This window comes from Pseudorasbora parva, chromosome 2, assembly GCF_024679245.1.
Source record: "Pseudorasbora parva isolate DD20220531a chromosome 2, ASM2467924v1, whole genome shotgun sequence".
Taxonomy (NCBI): Eukaryota; Metazoa; Chordata; class Actinopteri; order Cypriniformes; family Gobionidae; genus Pseudorasbora; species Pseudorasbora parva.
The window spans coordinates 17,352,354-17,373,855 of NC_090173.1; the positions used below are offsets into that span (position 1 = coordinate 17,352,354).

The 21,502-nt window shown below is 39.1% G+C and overlaps 1 protein-coding gene across 2 annotated transcripts in view; it reads left to right on the forward strand.

Annotated features, from left to right (window-relative positions):
* Positions 1–21,502, forward strand: part of nherf1b (NHERF family PDZ scaffold protein 1b) — a 47,099-nt gene that overhangs the window by 4,798 nt on the left and 20,799 nt on the right. The window contains exons 2-3 of one of the 2 annotated variants that reach the window (XM_067457542.1): positions 13,567–13,701; positions 15,830–16,000. In XM_067457542.1, coding sequence (XP_067313643.1) covers positions 13,567–13,701; positions 15,830–16,000 — 306 coding nt within the window. The remainder of the gene's footprint in view (positions 1–13,566; positions 13,702–15,829; positions 16,001–21,502) is intronic. The other variant, XM_067457551.1, reaches the window with a different exon arrangement.

Consider the following 21,502-nt stretch of genomic DNA (forward strand, 5'->3'; position numbering starts at 1 on the left):
TGTTATTCCCTTAAATGAGTACTTCAGCGCTGGGAAGATGAATCTATTTAAATTGGGTCATTAATGTAGTGAATTTTAAGCTTTCTAGACTGAGAAAAGACAGAAAACGTATTTTTGTCTCATGGGGATGAAAGACAACAATTCCCAGAATGCTTCGCTGGTCTACGAGGCCACTCGCAAAGCCACCGCTACTAGATTACTGGATCACTTTCACTTTCCCACCATGACTGCGTTCATATTCATAAAATCAGTTTAGTTAGAGAACAGACACTACAATTAAAAACTGAACATGTCTGTTCAATATGTGATTTAGCCGCTGAGGGAGTGCCACTGCACGAACGCTGCAGGAGTCAGATATATTGACAGTCATGGATGAGCTCGTGATGAGAGCTGAGGTAAACGCGTCCGCGGCATTGATTCACAGCGCATGTTCAGTCTGGCGCGTTTTCAGTTCATGCCTTTGAAAGCTTAACTTTCATAGGAATTAGTTTGAGAAGTTGAAAGACTTACTTTGCTCTGCTGGCCGCACCGTTTAAACATGAATGCCTGAGGCTGCAGCTGTGAGCTGAGTGCTGTGAGTGTGATCTCTCATCCACCATGCGCGAGTTGAAAACATGTGGAAATGGCTCCCTCTGCTGGCTGTAGTCTTTAGCCTCTGGCCAACAATTCCTCCGATGGCGCAAATTGACAATATTTGCGTCATGGGAGGAATTTTTCCAAAAATACAATGCATAAATCTCTTGTCTCAGGGGGATATGAGGGGGGGAAGCACAATCATTCAAATATACTCCAGGGTTTCTACTGATACAAATCCATATGCTAATCGCTGAAGTAACCCTTTAACTAAAAAGAGTTGATACATACCTCTCTAGTCTGAGTGTGTGCTCTTAATCTCTCTGACGCACGGTGACGATCTTATAGCATTTAGCTTAGCCCACTAAGCCCAGTTCATTCCCTATGGTATGGTATGGTATGGTATGGTATGGTATGGTATGGTACGGAATAGCACTTCTGAGAGTACTTCGACTCGGCGCAGTAAAAGGTCCCGGCTGAAAAATCCTCCCTCACATCTACCCCTCCCCCATATTGAGAGACATGAGAGAGGGAGGGGGAGACGTGAGGGAGGATTTTTCAGGCATGACTTTTTACTGTGCCGAGTCGAAGTACTCTCAGAAGTGCTATTCCGCCATACATTAGTTCTCCTTTTTAATCCCTATTAGAAAAGTGCCACGTTTTATGTCACCATAATTGATCGTTCAACTATTCATGTAAGTGTATTTAAATAGGGAAACGTGGAGGTGTTTGGTCCCTTCTAACTTGATCTCTGTTTGGCACCATAGTGAATGAACTGAGCTTAGTGGGCTAAGCTAAATGCTATCAGATCGTCACCGCGCGTCAGAGAGATTAAGTGCATGCACTTCAACTCGTTTTAGTTAAGGGAATAACATAGTTTAATATGAAAAAGCGGTGAAGTATCCCTTTAATTTGAATTAATTATTTTAAAACAATAAGGTTAAGTGAATAATTCAATGACTCACTCATAAAGACTTCTCTTGTTTCATGACTGGACCAATCAGCCTTTCTGAACGGATCTCTTTAATGAATGATTCAATGATAAATAAATAAATTTAGCTTGTTGCCACCTACTGGTGTAATGGTGTAGTTGATACAATTGAAAAACTTTAATATTTAAAACTGCAAGTTGCTTTCAAAAGCTGATTTGCTCTATTTTGATCATCACTATCATGGACATCAGTGTTTATATCGGAACTATAAACTTTTATCCTAGTACTTAGGTGATAATTTAAATTTTTCTAACACAAAAATAACAAAACTGTATGGTTGATAAAACTGTTTGTGTAGCTGTTTTGTACCTTTACATGACAACTGCTCTATCTGGCTCAGTGGCAGCACCAACACAGATCTGAATGTTCAGGAGTGATTTTGTCGAAGAGTTAATAGACAGAGGCGAATCATTGTCATTTAGGAATAAAATCTCGTGGATGTTTGAATCGAGATATCGATCTTTTAGCTCTACATCAGAGAGACGATGTGTTGTCGATACAGCTGCTTTAAACAATTCAAACTTCCAATCTAGTTATGCGCGAAAACCTTTGTTTTGAATAAGCAAAAAATGACATATTGTGTAATGGTCTCTATAACTACATAATTACTTTTACAAAACTATGGAGATATGGTCTCTATTATTAAAATCATACAGTCACGCTGTCCTACGACACATTGAGTCACTATATATATATATATATATATATATATATATATAGAGTCCAACACTGTCGCTTCCGCTTCTCCAAATCATTTCTCTCAAGTGGCAGAAGGCCAAAAATACATAATATAATGTTCACAGGAGTTTATCCTCAGTTAAAGAACAACCCTTAAAAACCCTGCGAATGTTGCGAGGTCCATCTTTGGGCTTTTGTTAGAATTGTAATTCTTTGTTGCGCTACAACAGGAGTGTTTGAATAAAAATAACTGAGAGAGCTGGCCTGTGTTCCGATGTTTTCATGACGATGGTTTTCCTTTTAAAAGCCTGTTGCTTTCCTGTACAGCTCCGAGGGGAAGTCAGAGTGAAATCTGCGAAGATAGCAGGGCTGTTTTTCAATCGTGCACAGATGACTGGTCTTACATAAGCTTATTCTCAGAGGCAATTACTTGCGTGGAAGTGCTTTTGTGTTGGGTGAAATCGACTGTGACTCTCCGGGTCAAGTGCTGTTTCTTACGTAACTGCTCTCTCTGTCAGGAAGAAGCACGGATACGTCATCCAGCGGCACATTTACTCTGGAATCTCAATGAAGCTCGCTAATGTACTTCATATGAACTTTCTGTAAGAGCAGGTTGACACAAAAAGGTTTTGACTTGGAGTCTTTGAGCTATAATGATTTCGGACATTTCATGTCAAAAACCATGCCTGAGGCTGGGCTGAACTATATGCTGTTTTTGTTCAGAGGAACCATCAACAGACATTAAATCAAAATGAATCAATAAGAAATAAAACTAAGATTACATTTTATAATTTTCCACATTGTTTTTTTAATTTATTGATTTGATAGAAGTTAATCTAAGTTTTCTAACTCTAATGCCCTTTTGTAACAGAAATTTAAATCATGAACACTATTAAAATGATCCTGTCCTGCAATGTCGTAAGTGCAATGATGCAGGCTTTCAGTATTAATCACTAAATAAAAATCATTGCAATATGGTCTAAAATGATGGCCTTGCTTATTTTTTATATACAGTAGCTTGAAAAATCATTATATTGTGAATATTCAATGTTAATATAGATATTTCTAGTTATGCTTAGCACTAAAATATTTAGTCTCTAAAAATCAGAATCGGTTATTAATATTTAAATGTAGTTTTAAATTTTATATAGTTATAGTTAAAGTTTTAGTAATTTTGTTGTGTATTTTTGTCATTTTATTTTTATTTAATTAAAAATATAGCTAGTTACTGTAGTATTTAATATTTTTATCCAGTTTATTCTAATTGAAAATGACAATGCCTTGTCAATCTGCTGAAATAAAATACATTTTATTTTAGTTTACTTAATGTTTATTTTTGTTTTAATAAGGTCAAAAGGTGTCTGAATCCTGTGGGACTTATTCTTTCGAATGAACGTCAATACATTTTGATTTCTAAGCTTTTCAATATAATCACATTTATAGCATAAACACTGCGCAGAGAGAAAAAAAAGCTGTTCTTCAAAGAGGCTGTAGGGAGTGTGTGGGAATCGGTTCTCGGAGCCGGTGGCAGAACAGGCACTCCAGAAATCTGAGAGTGGTTTCCTCTGATTGTTTTTCATGGATGTGCAGATATCACACACTTCCCCTGTCTTTAAGCACTGATCTAGGAGCAGTGATCCCACCCTCGAGGCCATCAACAACTACAAGAACATCTGACCCTGGAGCTGCCCTTATTCATTACGAACAAGCTCAGGATCCAGACAAAGGAAATACTTTTGGTCTTGTGGCTGCATCCGTGTCACTTGCATTCTTTGGTTTGTCTCAGTTATTATGTAGACGTTTTTGTTAGATATATTGTGATCAGCAAAGCTTTTCTTTTCATGTGAATGCATTTTTATTTGAGAACTTGTTGCAACAAACTCTTTCATCTTCTGAAGGTGCTTAATTTGACCAAAGTGCACTTTTAAAAAAATGTACTTGGACATATTCATGATAGTTTGCCCTCTTCAAGTACACTTAAGTTGCCCATTAATTAATTAATATATATTACACACACACACGCACACGCGCACACACACACACACACACACACACATATATATATATATATACACATATATACAGATCAGGCATAACATTATGACCACTGACTCAGCTACATTTTTGACCGGCTACATTGTTGTCATTGTGTCAACAAGTGAACGTTTTGTTCTCAAAGTTAATGTGTTAGAAGCAGGAAAAATGGGCATGTGTAAGGATTTGAGCGAGTTTGACAAGGGCCATACTGTGATGGATAGACGACTAGGATGATGCTTTGGCCAATGTTCTGCTGGGAAACCTTGGGTCCTGCCATCCATGTGGATGTTACTTTGACACACCTACCTAAGCGTTGTTGCAGACCATGTACATTATTTTTATGGAAACAGATGGCTGCTCCCTGGTGGCTGGATAATGGATAATGCTCCTGCCACAAAGCAAAAATGGTTCAGGAATTGTTTGAGGAGCACAACGAGTTTGAGGTTTTGACTTGGCCCTTCAAATTTCCCAGATCTCAATCTAGTCAAGCATCTTTGGGATGTGCTAAACAAACAAGTCCAATTTGTGGAGGCTCCACCTCACAACTCACAGGACTTAAAAAATCTGCTGCTAACATCTTGGTGCCAGATACCACATCACACCTTCAGGGGAGTCCATGTCATCTCGACAGATCAGGGCTGTTTTTGCAGCAAAAGGGGGACCAACACAATATTTGGTCATAATGTTATGCCTGATCGGTGTATAGTTTACATCTTTTACATCCATTATTTACCATGGTAAACCATGATTACCATAATAGCACACCATGTATTTGCATGATGCATTAAAGAATACTATTGAACTACCAAGTACAAAAACAGTAATATCATAGTAGTTTTTGGTGAATTTCTGTTAGTAGGTTAGAAGTAAGAGATAATTAAGTAAGTCTTAGAGAGTGTATATAACGAAGAGGAGGGGGCCTAGTATCGAACCCTGAGGTACTCCGAGTGGGTTTCTCACTGTTTGTCCATTTGAGTCAGAACAATGGTATGTTTGCTTGAATACTGCCATGAGGCAGACTTAAGAAGTAACAATGCCAGTTTCCCTGTGAAGTGACTCAAAAACGCTAGTGTGAATTTGCCCTTAGACAATCCTCCCTTCCAGGGTACCATGAAAGATCTACCCATGAGGTCAGACTCAAACCAGTGAGTTTAAGGACAGTGATATATTTGCCCCAGATAAGAGTAATAAACTCTGTGCTGATAGAACAGATAATTAAGTAAATAACTGGTCCTAAAAAGTGTAAATAAGGAACAGGAGGGGGCCGTGTATCAAACCCTGAGGCACTTAACTGAGTGGGTTTGATCTTTTGATGGTTGGTTTAGTTGGGCGCTTTCACAATGGATCTTTTGATCTGTTTGACATCAGAGATGTTTTGTTTGGTTGGTATGAAACCAGTTCTTCAAACTCTAGTGTGCACCAGTAAACCACACTGACTCTCACGCTGGTACTCATATTTAATGATGCACTTCGGACCTAGAAGCACAATGTGAAACAAAATCAAACTCAGACTTATTTATTTGGGTGTATACATAATGTTCAAACCAAATGTATGTTATTATTTGTAGTACATCTCAGTTTCGTTTAGCCTAGAGCATCTACATTATGTCCTGGATTGTAACTTTTATTTTTGACCGGCTACATTGTTGTCATCGTGAAACCCAAGGATTCATGATAAACTGTCCCTTTAATAAACTAACTCTCTGTGGAATGGCCTGAAAAGGATGATTGTTAGCATTGTAAATACAGACTGTATAGATAGAGGTGGGTGGGTTCAGGTTCCTCTGAAGGTAGTCAGGTGTGTGTGTGTGTGTGTGTGTGTGTGTGTGTGTGTGTGTGTGTGTGTGTGTGTGTGTGTGTGTTCTCTGTCTAGTGCCAGGGGTGTAGCTCAGGTCTTTCTATTGTGCCACCAGGTCAACCCCACCTTGCACTCACAGGGTGGCTTGTCAGAGGAAGGGCAGCTGAAGGTTTTTTTGTTTGCCTCTTGGGGGTTGTGGATATAGCAGCTACTACTACACACTGTTACATCCCATTTCCTCTTCTATGCAGGGTTCACAAACTTCTTCTGATAATAAGCACAACCTTTCCCTTTTGAAAAGCCTGACTGGAAAGTGGAAGTCTATCGACCTACAATAGAGTAGCATCTCCACCCTGGCTGTGGAGAGGGACTCTTCTACAAGCACAGCAAAATGAAAATAGCTTGTATAGACAAGCTCAGATCAGAATTATGAATACATTTATATGAATGCAGTAATGACATACTGTACAACATAGTCCCGTCTTGGTAGTTTGATTAACCTGAGCAATCCACTTTTGGCGGAACGGACACATTTCCTACTTTAATCGACCACTGAAAGTTTACATGTACAGACATTACATGTCATTGAAATTAGTTCATTGCAACGTAAGAGTGCTTTTCGACCCGCTTAATTAGGACTTAAGTGCATCTTTATAAGTAGAGACATCTTTATTGTCTTTTAATTTGACAAGGTGCACTTTTAAAAAGTGTACTTAAGTGAAAGCCATGAAAGTTTACTCTCTGTGAGTACACTTAAAGTGGCCTTTTAATTTATGAATAGTATATTATCTGCAAGTACAGTAAATATTAAGATTTATAGTACAATACAAGTGCACATTCACTACAAGTAAGCACACAAAGGTATCAGAAGAATATTGTGGAACTATCAAGTATAAAAAAACATACTAGTAGCACTTTCTGATACCTTTCTGTAGTTATACGTACACTACAAGTACACATTCGCTATTAAGCACACTTATTTTTAACCAGAGAAGACAGCAACATAAGAAGCACTACAAAACAAAGTTTTATGATAGATAATTAAGTAAATAGCTGGTTCCGAGAGTGTATATAAAGAAGAAGAGGGGGCCTAGTAGCGAACCCTGTGGTACGCCGAGTGGGTCAGAACAATGGTATGTTTGCTTGAATACTGCCATGAGGCAGACTTAAGAAGTAACAATGCCAGTTTCCCTGTGAAGTGACTCAAAAACGCTAGTGTTAATTTGCCCTTAGACAATCCTCCCTTCCAGGGTACCATGAAAGATCTCCCAGAGAGTTAGGTCAGACTCTACCAGTCGAGTGGAAGGAGAGTGATAGATTTGCCCCAGATAAGAGCAATACTCTCTGGGCTGTCTGGAGTTCACTTAAAGACACAATAGGGCTCATTTGTGGGAAATGTTTGTCTATTCAATAGCTCTGATACCATTCCGGGAGAGTTCAGAAATACACCACCTGCTACCAGAACAAGAGTACAAGATCATTATTGACTTAAGAACACATGCTGTTTGTTTTTGTTTTACGTCATCTGTGGTCATGTAGTCTAGAGCTGGGCATGCTTGACAGTGAGGTTGATAATTTGCAGGCCATTTAGTCTAATATGGGTGAACTTTGGACCCGACAGGGTGAAATGAAGCTGTGAATGTAAATGTGTTTCACCATGTTGAGAAACATCTTTAACTTCTGTGAAAGCTCTAATTTGACTTATCAAGCCTAGCTATCTCTGAACAGATGTGACTTGTGTCATTGAGCCACCATATGAAGTTGGACAGGAAGTTCCCCAGGGACTTATTTATATATTAGGGCTGTGTAAATATTTATTGTCAGCGGGTTTACTTCCAAGTGCATTCTAGTAAACTGTTGGTCAAGATAGTTGTATAAGAGAACCCACAGAGAATACAGTCATCACAACTCATCTACCATATGTGTCTAGATTATACAGCAGTGTTTTCCAACCATCAGCTGATGAGTTAAATCAGGTGCTTGTTTAGAAAGAGTTTGAAAAGAGTTTAGTATGCCTGTTAGTGTGCCTCCAGGAACAGGGTTGGGAAAACATTGGTATAAACCACCACAAACACACCACATCCGTTTTCCAATCTGCTTGTTTTATGTAGAGTCACGGTGAAGCTGAAGCATATCCCAGAGTCACCAGTATTGTAGTACTTGAGTCAAGACTCAGACTCGGACCATATTTTCCGGAACATGTGCACCTGGTGTGGTCTGACTCGAATGAACTGGTCTTCACTAGTCATAGAAAATATGGGGTGTGTCTCAATCAGCTCCCTAGTTCAGTAGTCAGGGCACTGATCAGGAAATAGGTCCATGGGCTGACTTCCTGATCAGTGCCCTGACAACTGAACTAGGGAGCTGATTGAGACACACTCATGGTCTTGGACTTCTTGTCCGACCTTGACTACTACAACACTGGAGGGAATACTGTAGAGTTTAGCTCTAATCCCAATCAAACACACCTGAACATACTCATCTTCTGGATGAGTAGAAAATTCCAAGCAGGTTTGATTGGTCAGGCATGAGATAAACTCTGCAGGACATTGGCCCTTCAGGGAGGAGGGTGTCCCTGCAATACTGGGGACTGCAGTTTCAGGACAGCATTTCTAGGACCCTCGTTTTAAAATCTTTTTTGTTTTTTTAAGAAATACCTTACTTTTCAACACAGACGCAAGTATTTGCTGTGTATGTACAGCACAAGACTTCCTTTTCATTCCACACCACGGGACAAATCGCCATCTACTGGCCTGGCATGAATAATACAGCGCTTTAGTTGTTTTTTACAGATCCGTGCGAACGGGGATCGTTTTGACAATGTTGTCATCTGTACACAAAAAGACAAAGGGAAAACTTGTTTTGTATTGCAGTAAAATAGTATTCGTACTAGTACTCCACACAGAATAGCCTTGGATTGGTAAAATATTATTATTATAATTACATTTATAATAAGTATGTAATCAATGTAGGGGTTTCACATTCATTGATGACATGATTGTAGAATTAGAGGACTGATAAACGTATCACCATGTAAACTGCAGCTACACACTAGCACTCCTTTGCTAAATGTTTGCCTAGTCAAAGCTGCACAGTATCGGTGCAGTCATTTGAATATGTAAAGCTGTAATTAAGGCCGGTTTCAAGCTTTATGATTCACTGTGTTGTGTAATGTTCTGCTGAGCAAACCTTTATCAGGGAATCACCAGTCATCACAAAATTCAGTTCAGCTTTTTATATTTTATGTATCAGACCAAACTATATACATTTTATTTCTTGTTTATTTCCACTCATCTGCATTTTTTAGTAGAATAGAAGTTTTAAATCGAAGGTTATTGGAGGACATTTTACAAGAAAATAACATTTCAGTCTTTCAATGTAAAAATTTCTCATTTAATTCAGTGTTACTTCTTTGTAATTATTGAAATTTACTAGAAATTTGAACTAAAAATTGCTTCTATATCATTTTTTTTTCAGTGCAGCAGGAAATACACTTTAGCTTCTTCTGTAGGCTAATATAAAAAAGCGCTGACTCAGTTTATGAAATAAGATCTTGCTGTGCCATGAAATTCACAGCCATGAGAACACGTTCAGGATTCTGCATAAATGGCTTGTTTGGATGCAGAAAATATGATCTGCTCTTTGTCTAATTCATTGTAATATACAACGATCAGGCATACAATTATGACCACTGACAGCTGAAGTGAATAACACTGATTGTATTTTCATCACAGCCCCTGCACCTTTGGGTGGGATATATTAGACAGCAAGTGAACATTTTGTGCTCAAAGTTGTAAGGATTTGAGCGAGTTTGACAAGGGCCAAATTGTGATGGCTAGACGACTGGGTCAGAGCATCTCCAAAACTGCAGCTCTTGTGGGGTGTTCCCGGTCTGCAGTGGTCAGTATCTATCAAAAGTGCTCCAAGGAAGGAACAGTGGAGGACCGGTGAAGGCTCATTGATGCACGTGGGGAGTGAAGGCTTGCCCGTGTGGTCCGATCAAACTGGCGAGCTACTGTGGCTCAAATTGCTCAAAATATTAATGCTGGTTCTGATAGACAGTGCATCACAGTTTGTTGTGAATGAGGCTGCAAAGCCACAGACCAGTCAGGGTGCCCATGCTGACCCCTGTCCACCTCCGATTGCGCCAACAGTGGCTCGTGAGCATTAGAACTGGACCACGGAGCAATGGAAGAAGGTGGCCTGGTCTGATGAATTACAGTTTCTTTTACATCATGTGGATGGCCTGGTGCATGTCTGTCGATGTGTACCTGGGGAACACATGGCACCAGGATGCACTATGGGAAGAAGGCAAGCCGGCAGAGGAAGGGATGCTTTGGGCAATGTTCTGCTGGAAAAACTTGGGGCCTGCCATCCATGTGAATGTTACTTTGACACGTACCACCTCTCTAAGCATTGTTGCAGACCATGTTCAACTTTTCATGGAAAAGGATTTCCCAGGTGGCTGTGGCCTCTTTCAGCAGAAAATGTGCCCTGCCACAAAAAACAAAACAAAAAGGTTCAGGAATGGTTTGAGGAGCACAACGAGTTTGAGGTGTTGACTTGGCCTCCAAATTCCGCAGATTTCAATCCAATCGAGCATCTGTGGGATGTGCTGAACAAAAAAGTCCAATCCAGGGAGGCCCCCCTAACAACTTTTAGGATCTGCTGCTAACATCTTGGTGCCAGATACCTTCAGGGGTCTAGTGGAGTCCATGTTTTGATGGGTCAGGGATGTTTTGCATAATTTCATAATGTTATGCCTGATCGGTGTATAAATATAGTTCAATTGAGATACTATAGGTTTGGCAGCCAGATTATCAACACCCTCTAGACAGCTATTTGCTACGTAGGTATTATAAACGCAAATGTTTTTTTTTGTGTGTGTGTTTTTTTTAAATACATTTTGGTTCTTTAGTACTGATGCAGCAACAAACAAAAAAAGAAGCTATTTTCATTGGTTGGTGTAGCTAATGGGAATTTGCAGTCTATGAACAACTGACAATCTGGTCCATTTTTCCATAACAGTCTTTTTCCATTGTATATTTTTGTGATTTTGCTTGATCATAGCACATCATCTCTGTGGAATTGAGGTCAGGATTCTGATGTGGACATATGTGATATACAGTATATGTCATTTTCTCTGTTTGGGCATGAGCAGAGATTTACTACTGTGTTCTGGATCTTTAATTGGATTTTCATTGACCCAGCCTCAGCTGTTTTTCCAAACACTTAGTCACTAGACACAATTCATATGAGCCCCCAGTAACGGCAAGTAGTAAAGCAACCCAAAACACGTATTTACTTCCTCCATGTTTCAGAGTTTGTAAGACCTTCTGGTGTTGGCAGCTGTGGCGACTGTGTCGGGTTGGCAGGGCTGATCTCAGGTCAAGGCCGAGGTTGTGTACACAGGATGTTCTGTTGGAGCCAAACCTCGGTTCCTCCCATTTTCATTTCAATGGTTCCTCCTCACGGGATTGACAGGCTTTTGTGATTGCAGCAGATTCCTCAGATTCCCTGCCCTTACTGAGATTCCTCCACACGAGACGCACAACACATCCTCTGTTGCACTGCTGACATGCCTAGTGTAGGTCGGTGGGAATTGGGGATAGAGCAGTGGAACATGTCCCATTGAGGCTGAGCAGTCTGAGCAGCCCTAATTCATTTTGATTAGGGACCTGAACAATGAATCGAAATTACTATATGGCTTAGTGACATTATCCAATAGCTGCGATTTAATTAAATAAATACACTATATTGCCAAAAGTTTTGGGACACCTGCCTTTACATGCACAATAACTTTATTGACATCCCATTCTTAATCCGTAGGGTTAAATATGGAGTTGGCCCACCCTTTGCAGCTACAACAGCTTTAACTAGAAGCACATTAGTGAGGTCAGGCACTGATGTTGGACGAGAAGGCCTGGCTTTCAGTCTCCGCTCTAATTCATCCCAAAGATGCTCTATCGGGTTGAGGTCAGGACTCTGTGCAGGCCAGTCAAGTTCCTCCACACCAAACTCGCTCATCCATGTCTTTATGGACCTTGCTTTGTGCACTGGCGAGCAGTCATGTTGGAACAGGAAGGGGCCATCCCCAAACTGTTCCCATAAAGTTGGGGGCATGAAATTGATCAAAATGTCTTGGTATACTGAAGCATTAAGAGTTTATTTCACTGGAACTAATGGGCCAAGCCCAACCCCTGAAAAACAACCTCACACTATAATACCCCCTCCACCAAACTTTACACTTGGCACAATGCAGTCAGACAAGTATCATTCTCCTGGCAACTGTCAAACCCAGACTTGTCCATTGGAAAGAGAAGCGTGATTCATCACTCCAGAGAACACGTCTCCTACTGCTCTAGAGTCCAGTGGCGTTGTGCTTTACACCACTGCATCTGACGCTTTGCAGTGCACTTGGTGATGTAAGGCATGGATGAGCTGCTCGGCCATGAAGTATTTCTGTATTAAAAGAAAAAAAACAACAAGAACCGGACAGAACGGAAAACCGTGACCCTAAAACTGTGATACGAACCGAACCGTGCGTTTTGTGAAACGTGCCGCCCCTAATATGCACCTAAAACACAATCATCCGTTGCGGTTTTCATCCATTTTATTTATTGTTTTTGGTATTTATTTAAATGCATTTTTTTAAACAGACTGAGAGTCCATGCTTTCATTGTTTTTGGTTGTTTTGTTCATTTATTATGGTTATTTAAAATGTTTTCAATTAAATAGTCTTAAGAAATTAAAGTTTATTGATCTTTGAAAAGGTGTACCTGCATTTTTATGCCATTATCATTATTTTAGATGAAAATGGTCTCAGAACAACAATATTATCGTTTACCGCAATAATTTCTTGGCCAATTTATCGTCCAGCAAAATGTGTTATCGTGACAGGCCTAACTTTATTCCAATCTGATGTGGCTGGGGCAGAATCATATTCATGTATGAGCTAATGTATTAAATATTTATTAAAGTTACTGTAGTATGAAGCAGGGTGGGGCTGAAAGCCGCTGGAGCGGAACAAGACACAAGACAACAACATAATATAACACTGCTCTAGTTTTTTTTGGTATATTTGAATCCAAAAATGGTACATATTGTGCCTTTAACTTTCTTTACTCTTTTTTACTATTTTTTTTCTTTCTTTTTTTCGGCCATTGGCAGATATGGCAAGAAGTTTAAAATGATTTTTAGAACTATACCTTTCATCATTATCATAGTTTCGGTGTGCTATTCTTTTACATTTAGAATGATTATTAAAACCTTATAGTTATAAACATCGTTCTTGGTGTGAACGGGCCTTAACAGCTATTCAAGTCATTGTGCTATTAAGCGATATACATATTGTAACCATTTATTAACATTTAACTGCAGTTTCAATGCGTTTACCCCATAATTATGTAATCCACTGTGAAATGTCTTGATTGGTGTAATCAAGTGGACAGAATGATCAGATCCTGTTGTATTGTAATTTATTTATAGACTGCAGAATTGTGGCGAAATGAAGGAAAAGCAGCAGAGCTGTTCATGGCCGGATACACCCCTCACGGACTGATTCGGCTACATGGTGTCCACCCGTCCTCCGCCGGACTGACTGACGGCGCTGTGATGGAGCGTGTGAGTTGTGCTGTGGTTTAGGGCGGGTGAAGGCGGGTGGTGTTCCTCATTGTTTCTGACAGTGGAAAGCAGGTGTGGTCCACAGGAAGTCCAGCTCTTCCTGCGCTGGAGCCGAACAGAGAGGAAGTGCTACCGTAGCGCCGTGTGTAAGAGTGACAATGCTGGGAGAAGCAGAATGCTCTGCACTGGTGCTTTAATTATAATTGTTAATCATGTTTTCACTGTTACCATTGCTTATATTTGCTGTTAGCCATAGGAACAACTCTTGGAAGTATTAAACATTTAAACATCCCAGCATTGCTGCTACAGATCAGAAGAACAATTAGCGTTTTAATTTGTGGCAAACTAAATATGGCTCCAACTGACTGAAGTGTACTGTGCCCTCCAGGAAAGTTGTTTTCACTTATGATTAAGGGTGTGATGACAAAACGAACTGTGTTGAAATATCCTGGCCAAATACAATCAGCAGCGGATTAAACACAAATAGCAGTTTAAAACACTGTCCACAGAACTATAAAAAGACCTAACATGCCGAACGTAGCGGAAGGGTGTTTTTTTCCTGGATGACAATGCACTGACCCGTGTGCCGTCTAAGAACAGTGAGGGGCGGCTCATGATCAGGTGACCTCATCCTGTGCGCCGTCCACATTCAGGACAAAGAGAAAACATCCTTCTGTCTGGGTCTATACCTCTGTCCAGTATAACAACCCTTTTGGAAATAGAGGTGCGCTTAATTGTATTGAATATGCTTTTAGTGTAATTACAATCTTGAAAGTATTTACAAAAATCTGTAGTTGCAGATAATATAATATTGATGAAATAAAAGGCCCAAAAAAGACACTATCTTAACTGAAAGGGTTAGTTCAACCCTTAAATGAAATTGATGTCATTAATGACTCGCCCTAATGTCGTTCCACACCCGTAAGACCTCCGTTCATCTTCAGACACAGTTTAAGATATTTTAGATTTAGTCCGAGAGCGTATGCAAGTGTATGCACACTATACTGTCCATGTACAGAAAGGGAATAAAAACATCATTAGTTATGTGACATCGGTTAGTTAATTAGAATCTCTTGAAGCATGAAAAATACATTTTGGTCCAAAAATCACAAAAACTACGACTTTATTCAGCATATTCTTCTCTTCCGGTTTTGTTTTCAATCCTCAAATAAAGATTCAAACAGTTTATAATCAGTGTATTGATTCATGAATCAGATTGCGTGTCAAAATGCTGAAATCACGTGACATCTGCGATATTTTGTTTTTGGGTGAACTAACCCTTTACGTGTCCACAGTGATGTCAAATTAACAATCTGTCCTGTTTTAAAGAAGGGCACTTATTTTGAAGTTTTGACTAACCTTAAAGCACATGATTATGATTTGTTTGTGTGTTATTCAATGTTACATTTAAAGTTAATATATTTTAAATTTAATGAATTTCAACTTAATATATACATACAAGTTTCAATAAAAATTATATTTTAGTTTATCATAAATGCTTGTCAGTTCATTCAGCAGGAACTTTAACTGTATTTCAAAGACAATAGAAGTGATTATGAATGACATTAAATATAAAGATGTACCTAAATCCTACTTAATAATTTAGGATTATTTTTTGTAAATGGTTCATAAAAGCACTCTTGTATCCAACTAATTTCCTTTCATATTAATTTAGCATTTTGTATGGACATAAATGTGTTAATACATTTTATTTTTAATTGTAAATAACATGAAATGAACCGTCTAAAAAACATTACTTTCAATTTGTTCTCAAGTATATTCTTTCAAAACATGTTTCTGTAATAAAAGGATGCTTAAGTGTACTTCTGTGCTCAGCCTGCCGACAGATGCATGAATATTAGTTGTTTAGTGCTCTTATTTGTGCCTTATGCAACATAATTGCGGTCATTTTGATTTGTATTAGAGTTACTTTTTGGATTCAAATTATGTTAGTCGTGTTTTAGTCTTAACTTAACTTTTAAGACTAGTCTTAGACTTATAAGGTACTGTATAAAGACTTTATTCTATAAGATGAAGGGCACAGAAGGGCACGTCCTGCATTTCAGTGGCACTCGCTTGTGTTGAGTTGTGCTGATGTTGTGTGTGTTGTGCTGTGTCCGTCCTACAGGACTTGAAGTCTGAACTCAGACCGCGGCTATGTGCCATCAAGAAAGGCTCCAATGGCTTCGGCTTTAACCTGCACAGCGAGAAGTCCAGACCTGGCCAGTACATCAGAGCTGTAGATGACGAGTCGCCGGCACAGAGGTCTGGCCTGAGGCCCAAAGACCGGATAATACAGGTACAAGACACACTGGACATGCTGCAAACCCTGTGAACTGTCTCACTTTACTGCATACTTAGACATCCTTGTGAAAAACAAGTAGCATGTACTCTAAAAAATGCTGGGTTGTTTCAACTCATGTTTGGGTCAGTTATGAACAAACCCATTTGTTGGTTGATTTTAAAGTTAATTTAAGCAAACGGTTGTCCACATTTGATCCAAACATGGGTTGAATCTACCCAGCATTTGTTAGAGAGCAATTATTATGGAAATATTATAAACTGAATGAGTGTGAACTGAATGTAATATTTCTGTGCACTTAATTGCACGTTCTTAATTATATTAGAAAGTGCACTTGTTAAACTTAAGTGTAAGAAACATGAAAATGTGCTCTAAGTGCACTTAAGTGTGTTAAGAAACATGAAAGTGAGTTCTAACTTAAGTTCACTTAATTGTGTTAAGAAACAAATCTGCTTCTTATGTGCATTAAAATACCTGAAAATGTGTTCTAAATGCACTTAAGTGTGTTAAGAAACATGAAAGCGTGTTCTAAGTGTACTTAAGTGTTAGCCTGACAAGCCAGACACACATCACGATGTTTGGTCTGGAAACTCACCATTGACAGGGCTCAATCCGAGGGGCGGGATAAACGGTTGTCTTTCAAACTCCCTCTGCACGCGATAGGATAGCGCTACACCAACCAGAGCAATGAAGGTGAAGCGGAGCTAGTTGATAGATTAAACATTCGCCGTATCCGGTCGGCAAAACGCAGAACACATCTTCCCTTTTTAAGAATGACTTTAGTGCCGTACTTTGTTCTTTTCTCAGAGAAAAGCTTAACTCCAAGTCTTCCAGAGTCGCGGTCAAAGCTGATTCGAAAGACCGCCGTTCGCCAGTTTCTGTGTTTACTAGCAGCACGCAAACGCAACTCGGCTGTCATTATGTTAAGCCCCGCCCACCGACTCTATACATGATGTGATTGGCCTGACCAGAGTTTAGCAGTTGGCATTACAGCTCAGAAGTGTATTGAGAGTTGCTAGACGACACTCGCGGCAGATTAGATTTGCTGCTGCTAGGGTGCGGCTAGATTTCTAAGCTACTTAAGTGTGTTAAGAAATATGAAAATGTTCTCTGTTTAAGTGCACTTAAGTGTGTTAAGAAACATTGAAGTGTGCTGTTTAAGTGCACTTGAGTGTGTTAATAAACATGAAAGTGTGTTGTTTAAGTGCACGTAAGTGTGTTAAGAAATATAAAAAAATCTCTGTTGAAGTGCATTTAAGTGTGTTAAGAAACATGAAAGTGTGCTGTTTAATTGCCCAAAGTGTGTTAAGAAACATGAAAATGTGCTCTAAGTTCACTTAAGAGGCCTTTAACTTTTGTAATATATTATCTGCAAGTATGCTTTTTAAAAAGTTAACTTTTAAGATTTAAAGTGCACTAAAGGAACACATTCAATACAGTTAAGCACACTTCTTTTTCACAACGGTATGGTTTTGGGAATGATGGAACTTGTGACCCTAGTTTGCTAACGATGCTTTTGGGAAACACACCCCAGTGCAGTTTAAATAAATATCTATGGTGAGATAAGCCTTTGGTGTTAGAATAAAACATGATAGATTTATACTTTTCCAAGTATAGTGATTCGGAAACTGTTCCTGGAAGGGAAATTTGTACATTGTACCACTTTTTTAAACTTATCCTGTTTGAGAACGGAGAAGTAGAAACAAATGGGATAGAAGTGAAGCATGGTCAAGAGCCCTGGAATGAGCACATCACCCTCAAGAACATTAGAGAGTCAAACAAGAAGCCATGAGCAATAATAATACTTCTAAAACTGGAGACTCTGCTTGTGTTCTTTTACGTGCACTGTGTAAAATAGACCATACAAGTAACAAATCTGGAAACACTTTGTTGAATTTATGTCAGGGCTCCAGACTGTGTCTAAAAACAAAAATGAGAAGTAACTTCAGGATTGCCCAACCTTTTTCGAATTAAGCACTTCCAGAAAATAAACACTTAGTATGTCATAGCATAATGAACATTGCAGCCCTGACCAGTTTCAAAGCGTGATGCGATGTAAACCATTTCAATATGGTATAAAATCCTGCTTTTCAAATCCCTATCAGACCCTCAAATGAACCAGGGTTCAAGGCAATATATATATACTAATAGCTATAACTACAGCTATCATCACAGTACATTAAGACAATTATTATCTATTACAAGTTTTGTGAAATATTGTTTAAATATGGAAATAGGCATTATCTAAGTAAATCTGTACCAATTTGCATAATTTTCCAGAAAGAAACCTGAACATTGGATTAATCCATGCAGTTCAAAATTGGGTTTCTCTTTTGTTTTTATTCTGTCAAGGGCCAGAAAACAAAAATTGACTATGTTGTTATGTATAACATGTTATATAAATTAGGTGAATGATATACACACTCTGTAAAAACTAATAGAAAATAGAAAAAACTGAAGTTTGGTGTATATAAGTCAGGGGTCCCCAGACTCGCGCTGCGTCCCAATTCGCCTACTTATACTACGTTCTAAAAGTATGTACTCTTTTTGTGAAGAAAAAGTATATACTTTTGAGTGTGTAGAAGAAAAGTATGCAAGCTTCGGGACATACTACTTCGCCATCTTTAACGGACTCTTCTGATAGCACGTAAAGGCGGCATAAGCGACAGTTTCCTACTTCCCACTTCAGAAGTCGTGATTACGAGCTTGTTGTGTTCAGCTTTGTTGTCGGAAAGAATGGAGGACTCCAGGTTTACTTTTCTGCGTCTTTGGAAAATGTTATTTTAACACCATTTCAGTCATTTCCCGGTCCCAGAAAATCACAATCACTGGCAAACATAGCAGCACAACATGATAGCATATTGTTTATAATCACATTCACAATAAAGGCATAATGTAGACAATTATATGTGTTTAAAATACATAATATGCTTCAAATGATTATTAATTTATGTAAATATGTACTACTTTAACGACAAGACAATGAAATTGTTGTGGGGAAAAAACTAATAAAACACCTGCCACAGCAGAAATTCTGCTCCCATCTGCCATTTTTAACGGTTATGCCACGCCCATCTCGGGAACTTTGGTATGAAAATTATTTCCGAACTTCCCAGTGGTAAACACGACATCAGAGGGCGTTCATGTGCTATTTTTAGCTCGAAAACTCGTATTTACGATAATTCCGCTAGCACGTGAAGGCAGCGTTAGTTACGTGCATCCCGTCACCGTTTATCTGCCCTGTCAATCATCGTCAGATTCGTCACAGTTCAAATCCTCCACATTCAGATTAATCTCCTACCGCATCGAAGAGAAATGTAGCCGCTCATTGATCTGCCATGTGTGGGTCTTTGTGGGTCAGAGACTCTCCTCCTCTGTTTGCAGTTTAAATATAATGATGCATTTAAAAGTTAATGGCCAAACGTGTCATTAAAAAAGTTCACAATGCTGCTGCATGTGAAATATAATGTGGCAACACTGAATAAATATATTTTTGTCAGGTTAAATATTGATAGTTGGTCACTCAAACCCCTTAATCTAAACTTCTCTACTTAACCGTCGAACTTGCACATCCGTCATGTTTGTAGTTTTTTTAACGCTTTTTATCCGCGTTTGTAGTTCTAATCGAATCCTCGTCCAACTCACAATGAGTTGTGGGCAATATCAGCCGTTAGAGTGCCCATCGATCCGTACTTCGAATTCGGACCGGAAATAGTAAACCATCGGGTATCTTTGGAATACTCTTTTCAACATACTACGATTTGGGGCATATTAATTCTATTTTCGAATGCTTTTTAGTATGGATAGTATGCGAATTGGGACGCAGGGTCGGTCCTATAGGGCCGCTGTCCTGCAGAGTTTGGCTCCAACCCTAATCAAACACACCTGAACCAGCTAATCAATGTCTTACTATGTCCTATAAAGGCCTTGATTAGCTGGTTCAGGTGTTTGATTGGGGTTGGAGCTAAACTCTGCAGGAGAGCGGCCCTACAGGACCAAGTTTGGGGACTCCTGATATAAGTGCTGCTGAAGTGGAGATTTTTGGCATAGTCAGTCAGTCAGGGAACAAAATCTTTTTTAGAAGAATATCTAGTTCAGACATGAAACTCTAGAGGGCGCAATCACATTCAACCTGCAAGCAATCACATCATTAACAGATGGCACAAGCTGATTGGCCTCAGTTGATCCTGCAGCCAATGAGATTGCTTGCTTAACAATTAAACAGTCTGGTTCAGTGTTTGCTGTAAGCTAGTAAGAGTTCCTCTGAGACCCTCCGCCTCCCCCAGCTCCACCTGCCTAGATCTGCTACAGGATTTATGTCTATTTAGGCGTCGGGTCAGAGGTCACTCTTCCGCCGAACTTTTCATTTTTAGGTGAAAAAAAAACCCTTTAACTGTAGCCTGGATGCCAGCAGAACTCAGCCCCGCCCACAACATTTGAGCTCAGGCAGTTCGGTCTGGACTTGATCCATAGAGGAGTGATTATGCACAAACAGAAACTGTTCGGACCAATGAAATCATCAGGGCTTTAGACGATGATGGACAGATGATAAACAGTAACGTAATCATCCACGTCATCAAAGGTGCTTGGGTTTAATTTGTTCTAATCCTAAACAGAAAACTTGTTCGTATATGCATCACTGTTTCTCTCAGAAGTGATGATTGTGTTGGTAATGCTGCATCCACGTGTTCTCTGAATTATCGTAAATACCAGTTTCCTAGGTAAAAATTACACATGAACACCCTCCCATTTCTACATTTGAATGGCATGAACCCGTAATCACGACTTCAGAAGTGGGAATTATCACATTTCCGATAGCATGTGAAGGTGGCATTAGTACTTTGTGTATCCTTTTTTAAAAAAAAAATTTTTTACAACACCAGCAAAGATCGATTACACTAATCTTTTCAACCAGCGGACATGCAAAACAACCCGGGGGAAAACTGCAGACTTGGCAACACTGTGCAGTTTAGTTCTGTTGATATTTGACAACTAATGTTATGCGGACTTGGCAACCCGAAACACTACTGACTAGAATTGATTATGATGGTGTCAGGCTACTTTAAACAAACTGTACGTAAGAAATGTATTTCAATTAATCATAAAATGGCCCTGATATGTCACTAGACATTAAGAAATCATGTTCATTTCAAATACTTATATCACTGACAACAGTAGTCCGGCCAGGATATTGTGACATATAATGCGCCCCATAAACACAACCAAGCCTTAAAAAAATTAAAAAAAACACGGAACCACCCCTTTAAGAAACAAGACAGATTTTATTGTCTTGTTTTACTCTATTTCACCATGAAAATGGTTCCAATCAGAACTTTTGTATGCCTTCGGATAACACAATGTGCTTCATTCCTGAATGCATTCAAATGCATATACATAATAATCCTGTAGACAATGCACATAATACTAAAAATAAAGAACGAGTAGGTGTATGTTTCTGTAGGTTTTTCCTTGTCCGGTTCTTGTGTGAGTTGGAATTCT